This window comes from Pholis gunnellus, assembly GCF_910591455.1.
Source record: "Pholis gunnellus genome assembly, chromosome: 5".
NCBI lineage: Eukaryota > Metazoa > Chordata > Actinopteri > Perciformes > Pholidae > Pholis > Pholis gunnellus.
This window is the reverse complement of record NC_136531.1, coordinates 11,586,810-11,596,429: the sequence shown is the minus strand read 5'-3', so window position 1 is coordinate 11,596,429 and position 9,620 is coordinate 11,586,810. Positions and strand designations below refer to the sequence as shown.

The following is a 9,620-nucleotide window of genomic DNA, read 5'->3' as shown; positions in this document are numbered from 1 at the left end:
TAGTGATGGCCAAGTAACGTTAAGTAAGTACCGCGCGCAGGGAGTGCCTCGTTGGGGGGGAAGTTGGGTCACATAGAAAAGCCACTCAAGGGTGTTTGTGAAGAAGACGTTTTAATAGATGTTTAAACATATTTCATTATTAATCACATTACCAGATACCAAATATGTAATAATGGATGTATTTATAATGTGATGACACCAGTACACTGCAGCTGTGATTAAGTCAATGTATTACAATTTCATATTAATAATATTAATATTTTGGCATTGCATAGATTTTGGCATTGATTTGAATTTGAACATGGGGGGTCCCCCCTACAGAATCAGTAAACATAATATGCTAAATAAAATAAAACATGATCAAGTCATTCTTGGTGCACTTCAGAAAAGCTTGAGCTTGAAACAGTTTCTTCAGAGTCTCCATCCTCCATCTATGATTTGCTCCGTCCCGGTCACATAGGCAGACTGTGAAGGAGCCGAGAAACACGTTTTTCTTTCAAATGTTTAGAATAAATACAAAGTGCCTGGACCACCATGTAGCTACGGCCCTGCAAGCTCTGCCTGACTAGTGATGTAATGTGCAACATATACATGTACGACTTGGGTGCATTATCTGCAAGCACTCACCTCATCGGAGGCCAGGTACACGCACAGGTACGCCACCTCTTCGGCTGTGCACATTCTGCCAGTTTTCTGTCGTGCCATGAAATCCTTATAAGCCTGAGGAGTTACACACAGAGAGAGAAAGAGAGAGGAGTTACAGTTGAAGCATTTACTATCTCCAATGGATACCAAGATAAGATGTACCTGTTAAATGACCCATGCAGGCATTACTGTCAGATTAAGATTGGAGAAAATGACAGTAAAAGCCTTCCATACCTGTTCTGGGTCAGGTTGGGCCTGGATCCTACCCCTCAATGATGGAGTATCAACAGTACCTGAGAAGAGAAACCCTGAATTTCTTCTAAAACCTTCACTAATACAACACTATTGAATACAGAAATATAGATACCTTTTGACTTATTAGATGATTATGATAACTAAATAGGTACGATTGGGATCACTTCAGGTCTGCTGCGCAAATAAAAGCCTGAAGAGTTTGCACTCAGACTGGCTTTGAAGGGACAAACTCAAGGCTTGCATATCTTTAAAATGCACAATGTCCCCTTAGATCTTTCGAAAAACAACAGTTTTGATGACAATTTGTTTTCAAGGATGTCTGCAGTACATTGTTATCTATTAAAGTGCCAGCAACCTCGAGTACGACTTGATGAAGAATCAAAGGACACATGGTTTTGTTTTGCAGATCGCTCTAAACTTACCAGGACAGACACAATTACAGCGAATGCCTTGATCAATGAAATCAGCCGCTATAGATTTGGTGAGCCCGATCACAGCAGCCTTGGAGGTACTATAGACACACCGGTTCACAACACCTGCGTCGAGGAAACACATATGTCACTCCCACAAAGTCACACACGTAGAGCAATTATCTGAGCTAAGAGGATTACAATGAACACGGTCATAATTCAACGACTCAATGTCCCTTTGATCAGTTTAAAGATCTGCAGAAGTTTATTTACCTTTAATGCTTGATGCAACAGATGCCATGTTGATAATGTTTCCTGACTTCTTTGCCAACATCTAGAATGACAAAATAAATCCGGAAGGTGTCATATCAACAGCATGTAATTGGTAAAAAATAGTGCGACAGACTTTGGTTTTCATTGTTATGTAACGGATAACTGAGAATCGCCACAGGATTCAAGCTAAAACTCCCCATTGAGACAGTTTTGTCAGTTTGCGGCTAAAGCTGGATTAGTGATTGGGGAGTCGCCGTCCATCATGCCACAGGCTCAAGAGTAATACAGCTAATCCCGGCAGACAAAAGGATGAGAACAAATTAAAAGCATATGTCACTCAATTTACAGCAGCACCTATTCCATTCTCTCGACAGGAGGGTGAACAGGGTTAAGCGTCTGGTAAAGTGGGTCACCTTCGGTAGGAAAGCCTTGCTCATGAGGTACATGCTCCGAACGTTCACGTTCATCGTAGAGTCCCAGTCAGCCTCTTCACAGTCCAAGATGGAGCCGTGGTGCACAAACCTGTAGACAGTAGATGACATGTAAACTGTATACTAACTTATATATCAGAGATATAATTATTAAACTGTAAATAAATGCTGGTCCAAATGCTGCGTTAACCCCCCTCAACATTTTACTGAGCCTCATAAGGCGTCACTATAGAGACCTTTGTTAAGGAGATTGACAAATGGTCAAGTAGAGGTTAAACCTTAAGGTGTAGGGATTTTGGAAATGTAGTTAAGCAGGGGTTGGATAAATATGCTCAATGTGGAGACAGAAAAACAAGAAAACAATGTTATCGTCAACAAATCCCATGAAAAGTATAAACCAAAAATATGTCGCTCAATACTTTCCGACATCTCCTTCTTTAAAAAAAAAATGGTGCCGAATATAAACGTCACGTTTAAAAACAAAAAAAGGTAATCATCCAAAACGGTGTTTCCAAACCTTTTAACCCACTTCTTAAAAATGACAAACCACCACGACCCAATTCACAATAGGCCCTAAAAATAGTGAGAAGATAAAATTTGTGCGTATATGAATGTTCCTCACAAGGTTTCTGCCATTTCTGCATCACCTTATGTTATTCTTAATAGGCAAACCAGCCCTTTCAAAAGAGAAATACGTTTGATAAATCACAACTTGGATGGATGGATACTTTATTCATCCCCAGGGGGAAATTTGTGAAAATGTACTAAAAACATATACACATGTTAAATACTTTATAAAATGCACTTAGGCGGAGTTAACAGGCTTTATTTCCTCTGATCCGTTAAACCAACAGAATGTACGCTAACCTTTCATATTAGATTCAATGTTTCAAGTAGGTTACAAATATCAGAAAAATACGAACATTCAGGAAACTTGTGCAACCCACCTGGGTCCTTATCCAGTCTCAAACCACTTGTAGTTTTTAGCATATATCACTTAAACAGGAGCAAATAGAGAATAATTTGTTATAGATTATTTGGTGTGCTAACCAATATTGACAAAACAAACTTCATCGCCGATTTTAATGTGCATTTGAAGGAACATGTCATCCAGTGCAACAGGGTCGCTCATTGATTCATGAGGTTTTCTGACAAAATAAAATAGAATATCATCTGATTTAATGCATTAAGCAGAGTACGTCAGTATTACTACTCAGCACCTCATACAGAACAGAGGCAAAACGTACCCAGCAACATTGAACAGCACATCCACATGGTCATGTTCCTTGGCTAGGGCTTCAACTTGGTCCTTCTTAGTTACATCCACCACCTTAGTCTTGATCCCTGTAGGCGGATTGAGAAAGAGCGTTTTGGTTTGTTGTAACATTATGATAGATTATTATATAATGTATTGGTAATGATATGATGGGGACAGCATGGTTTGGCAGTGATCAGTCCCCTGTTCACTGACTTATTGTAGATAATTAGGAGTGTATCGATGTATTGTGGAGATCAGTGGGCAGTAATTGACTCATACAGTATAACTTAACTGTAAGCAAAAGCAACACATTAAAGCCCTTACGTTTAAAACATGTCATTTTATATCATCAGTAGTTAAGCTGTCATAAGAAAGCTACGAGAAACTGTGATTCATTTTTCACCATTTTACAGAACGACTGATTAATCAATTACTAAAGATAATAAGCAGATTAATGGACAATGACAATAATCGTTGGTTGCAGCCCTACAAAATATTGAAAAACAAGACTTTGGAGATGTTTTAAATTCATCTTTTAACACTGGTTCCCCAGCAGGTGGCAGACTCAGACCTGAGATATGAGCCTTACCCGGACTGCCGTCCAGCTCTTTCAGCTTCTCTCCATTGATGTCTGTCGCTGTGACTTGAGCTCCCTCCTTTGCAAATGCCTACACAGGTGAAAAAACTTGAAGCAGTTACACAATGCCCGCACATGTTATAAAACGTGTAGTGAGACGTGGAAACAGTTACAATATTTTGGTATGATCCTGTGATTTAAACAAATTGTTTTAATTCTAAAATGGCTATGGCCGTTTTGTAAAAATAAGCTATTCATTATGAAAAAAAGATTGGGAACAGTGAAAGGTGGGTAACTTTGATCAACTTCTTTCCATCTAAATGCACATAATCACTTCCCCTGACTTCAGGCAATAATTCGGGACACAGTGCAGACACCTCAATCTTATTACCACGTATCTATAGATACAAAATGAATTGTTAGCCTTAATCTCTCAACCCTCTCTTTGAATCCATTCCACTCAGCTGCTACCTGATGGAGTGACTGCATCATTTGCCACAGAGTACTGTAGACCACATCAGCAAAACACACATTTTAAACACTGAGTGGAAAAAAGCTCAATTGACCCCCCCCATGTACAACTATGTGATTTGAACCTAATGATCCGAGACGTAGATAGACCTCTCTATATTTGAAATGCTCCACAAAACACAAACCCCTGTAATACAAGGCACAGGTTTTAAAGACATCACTTGAAGGGAATGGATGTGATGATGACCCCATCTCGACAAGGATATGTGCGAGTGAACTTCAAGTGTTTTGCTATAATAACGGGGTAAAACTAGAACTTAAGCAGGCAACTAAATATATGCACATAGCGTGTGTTTCTGTAGCACAGTCATTTGGAAGAAAGATGCTTTGGATCCCCGTTACTGTACACTTGTACTCTTTTAAATGGCTGCTACAGATGATAAGACGGACTGTCACGATTAAAATCCTCCATTTAGATGAAAATTGGTTGAAATAGGCAATGAAGTCAAAATGTGCACTGCTATGACACACACAAGCTATTCAATATAGAATTCTCCTCTGGGATTTTGTAGGAAAAGTGTCAAGTGAGAAATGTTGATTAAAGCTCATTACTATTGCTGCAGCACGTCCAATCCCCTGCGCGGCGGCTGACAACACAATCACTTTCCCGTCGAGACGGCCCATGGTGCACCTTTCACTGCTGCTGTGATCAAAACAAAAAGAATAGGGTATGCATTCAGGTTCATGTTGATAATGATCTAGTTTGTCTTTCCGATAATAAAAATCTCCTAATAAGCATTCATTAAATATTTACAATACAAATATTTGCAGTAACTCATGATATATGTTGACTAACTATTTGTTGATCCAAATATCTGGTGCACTGTTGTAATGTCCAACTATCGAGATCATTATGCATTACTCAGCATTATAAAACCCATAGCGGTGATGAAGTGGTGTAGTATCAGATCTTATTTATCTGAATTCACAGGGCAACAGTCCCGCAATAATCTGTAGTACACTGGAACAAATAGTTCTTAAGTGCGAAGCCATAAATATAAAAATCCGTTTTATTACAATATGAAGACACGTAGCCGACGGTAACAGGCCTTATGAGGAAATGTGGCATTGTATCTCATATCTGCACGGACAGGGTAATCACTATATTATTTTATTCTTCTATAATAAATATTGCATGTTAGCTATGATAAACCTCACAGAGTACAGCACAAAACTCATTGCAAATAGGCACTCTCAAAATATGAGTGCTCCCTCATTCAAATGTTTATGGCTGAAAGGGGCACATTTCCCTGATGTCCTCACATTCAACAAAATAGATGTTTGATATGACCAAATGTTTTACAATGTATATTGAAGTATGACTGCTGTTTTACCTTCCTACCCGAGGGCGGTGCTGTTCACCCTGTTTCTGTGTTTTCAGTCTGGAGACTGATGTCACAGTTTTGTTTTTTCACTTCTGATTTTAATTTTCTGCCTCAACAAGCAGACGTCTGTGGGCTGACAGCACCGGTGCAAAGTAAAGCCAAGTAAACAAAAAGCAAAACTTTGCAGTGCCACTTCTTCAGAAATGTTCTCAATTTGTATTCCTGGCATTGAGATAGTTTAATCTTACACACAGTGGTGCAACATGTGTATCCATGTATGTCCATTCGGTATTGAATGCTTTGCACTATTGTTGTTGTTTACAACTTCAACACTTGACTAGTTTGAAAAAAAAAAATGAGTCTGTGTTCACACATACTTGTCCTATTAAGGTGATTAATATGTTTAGTTACTCTGTTACTTTGCTTACTTTGTATGTCTTGCTGCTGTAACATACATTTCCCCCTGTTGATAAATAAAGTATATATCTATCTATCTGATTCTGTTGTTTTGTCATATTTTGCTCTGCAGGCTGCATTAGCTGTTATAGTCACACATGCAGGTGCTATAAATAGCAACAGGTGCCAATGCAATAGTATAAATTATATCATACAGGAGGTGGGCCGCCACTAATTAACGTTATATTGATTCGTGAAGTGCACGCTCTCGGTCTGGGTCTGGACTGAGGCTGCACCGGTGCAGATATGAATTGCAGTTGATAGCCTCATTGGCACTTGGAGGGATTAACACATAATGTGGTTCAAAAGCAAAGGTTATCAAAAATGTAATTATTTTGCAGGGTTTATTTTAAAGTCACAATGTAGCCCTAAAAATAATTAATTATGTCTATTAAAATGTTTGAATCATGTCCGTGGAGGGCTTCCGTAACAGTCAACAACTATCACTGGATTACTTTAGTAGTGAAAATGGATTCATGGATCTAGAAAGGTCATATAGTCGCAAAAACAGTTTCCAATGTTTAGCTCCGCGAAGTTCAGAAGGTTAATCGCAGTGATATGTTGATTTGGGACATGAGTGCTGCTCACGTGCTGCTTGCTGTGAGCTATTCTTTTTCCAAAGAGTAGTTGAGTGTTTTTTCTGCTACTGTACAACTCTGGATCGATAGCCTGCACTCACTCCTTTGATTCAGATCGGTGCATAAAACGTTTCATTTTAACGTACTTCCACACAACTCTACACGTATTTACTGCAGCACGGACGAAATGCACGTTGTAGCTGAACACATTGTGACAACCTCCGCGGTGGAATTTGTACATTAAGCCTACTATTCGTAGGTTGCAAAGTCAAGTAAATGCCACGAAAAACCCACGGAAACTCACCCTCTGCTCAGGTCAGGTCCGACACATTGAACAGTCAAAGACGTGCAGGAGGAGCACCACACGTGACTTAATGCTTGTACCGCTATTGGTTCCAGACCAGGAAGTGTCTACGACAGCAGTTTGTAATCCTAGAAAATGAAATTGAGCGCAAGAGAGTGAAGTGTCTTCTTTATTAAACAGGCGCACGTTTTGTTAAAAATAGCCTTTTTTTCTGCAATAGAATACAATTATTTCACAGTATGAGAGTTTTAAGCTCCCTCTTCAAATGTATGAACATTTAGTATTTAGAGGCCACTGTTTGTTCCAGCAACTTTTAATCATATGCAGGAGTTGATTCTTCTTCTGGTGGGTGTGAACTGTCTTGATAATGAAATGACTACCTTTGGAAAGACTTGGTGAAATTGACAATTGACCTTTGAGAGCTGCACAATGTTATTCAAAGGCCCAATTGTATTATCGCAGAGGATTAATGGTTCATACAAAATATATTGTCATTGAGGTTAATAGCTGGCTGCTGCATGGTGTAAACTGAAAATGATCCTTCATTTGTGATTTGAGAATGTCAGCTTTTTAAATCCAAGTTAGACACCCGTACAATAAAAGGAAGAAGAACAAAACTCCAGTATATACGTCTGAAATTTCAGCATGGAAGTTCATTCTTAAGCTTGAAATTTAACATTTAGTTGCTTTGGGAAATTCAATCGTTTCACATGATGTCATTCTCAGCTGAGTTTGATCAGAAACTTAGAAGCTTCCATGACAACATGTCCAAGTCCTTAAAGTGCCCAGTAGAGAAGTGAACAGCTACCATTTCCATGACACCTGGGCAAAGTCCACCTGCATGATGAAGTTCATTTGATATGATCAAAAGCTCCAGAACTATACTCAATGGACCTTGAGATGAGACTGTTTTGTTAACTGCTGTTTCAACGTTCAAGAATAAACTTAAAACTCAATTGTCTTTCTCTAGACATTCTAAACTCAAGTTAGCCACATTATTTGTAAATCTAACTCACATTTCTGTTGCTTTTAGTGGATTTAACATCTGCTATTTTTATATCTCAATACCAATTATTTTCCTCTGCTGTACTACGACCTGTTGTTTTTTGCTTTGAGTTTCATCTGCTCTGAATTGAATGCCAAGTCCAGTATTGCTTTCTGCTATATTTGATTTATTTTTATATTGGTACAGGTGCATTGAAAAGAATGTGTGCAAAAGACAGAAACTCAATATGGGACTGGTTGAAAGACTGCATTGGTCTGTTGAATGATGAAATATGTAAGAACAATTGCAAAAGTGCTTGACCAGCCTAACAGCTGTTCTTGAATGAGGCCAAGAGGGACACCGTCATTTTCTTCATCACTTAAGTGGACAGGAAGCTAGTTTTTTCCACACCCAAGGGATACACTTCAATCAATAGACAATAACACGCAAAGACAGAGTGAGTGCCAATTACATTGTAGTCTCTGCAGCTGGTCACTTGTTGATGTGGAACAAGACAGTTTATGTTACTTAATCTCAGGTTTATCGAAATACGCAATATACATGTGATTCATTTGGGTTATATGCTGCATATCATGTGTCTATAGCAATGTGTGGTTTTATCTTCAGTATTAATTTCAATCATTTTTTCGTTAAAAACATCTGCACACAAGAGAAAATGCCATGAACAATGAAATGAAATGTTTCTATTTATTTGTTATAATCAATTTGATTTTTTTACAAATAACATAACGCAATTCTTTTCTCTGTTGATTTGTAGCTCAAGGGAGGGCCAGCCTATTTAGTTTCCCCATTCAAAGTACTGTCCATCATCCATTTTTTTTTGGAATCTGTGGAGCTATCAAACAAGTTCTCCCAGGCCGATTGAAAATCTCACACATTTCTTCAAAACAAATAATACAGACTGGTCTCAAATGACCACTGCCGTGGTAATAAAAACAGCCCATTAGCCGACTGGGAGGTAGAGCAGGGCCCTATACTAACCCTCGTCTATGGTGCAAATAACTCATAAACTCATAGTTTAAAAAGAAATGTAATATGAAATCATCGAGGTCATTCCTCCACTTGATATTCTTTTACCAGACTGGAGCTTGCAAATCAATGCATTTGTACAGAATCTACATCAGAAATGACTCGTGGCACACCTTTAATGACTTATTGATTTAGGTGTGGGAGATAATTAAAGCGTTTTCCCCCACAAGGCTTGTCAAAACATACACAATTTACATTATTTGTTTAAACCAAATTAGTCAATACATGTAGAGCCATTGCAGTCCATAAACAGTTTAAACTTCTCTATTTCAAGAGATCTTCAGTTTATAAATCTAACCAATGGGTCGAAGGTCTGTATACACAGGAAGAAAAAATAGATAGGATGCATACATGGCATCTGTATGAACACTAGTTAATTTACAAATAACACATAATAGCATTAATAAAAAGCAGCTGTAATAATTACTGCCTGCAGTTAGTTATCAGCCAGGATTTATTTTCCTGTGAAAGGCATTTTGTGAAATTAGACTTTAGTTACTGCTCAAAATCCTGGCACCTATACGTTTTCGGATGACTCTGCT

The 9,620-nt window shown here is 38.4% G+C and overlaps 1 protein-coding gene across 2 annotated transcripts; it reads right to left on the bottom strand.

Moving 5' to 3' along the window:
- Positions 1–92: 92 nt before the first annotated feature.
- bdh2 (3-hydroxybutyrate dehydrogenase, type 2) lies at positions 93–7,092 on the bottom strand. Of its 2 annotated transcripts, none has more exons than XM_079159311.1 (10): positions 7,044–7,092; positions 4,933–5,020; positions 3,862–3,940; positions 3,262–3,358; positions 1,997–2,105; positions 1,584–1,644; positions 1,323–1,436; positions 880–938; positions 628–720; positions 93–465 (listed from the first exon to the last, which is right to left on the bottom strand). In XM_079159311.1, exons 2-10 carry the CDS (start codon positions 5,002–5,004, stop codon positions 412–414), a joined length of 738 nt encoding a protein of 245 aa, XP_079015437.1. In that variant the 5' UTR covers positions 5,005–5,020; positions 7,044–7,092; the 3' UTR covers positions 93–411. The 2 variants fall into 2 exon arrangements, with proteins under 2 accessions (XP_079015437.1, XP_079015436.1); XM_079159310.1 differs by having other exon boundaries at positions 4,933–5,023; positions 7,044–7,086.
- Between the last annotated feature and the right edge of the window lie 2,528 nt (positions 7,093–9,620).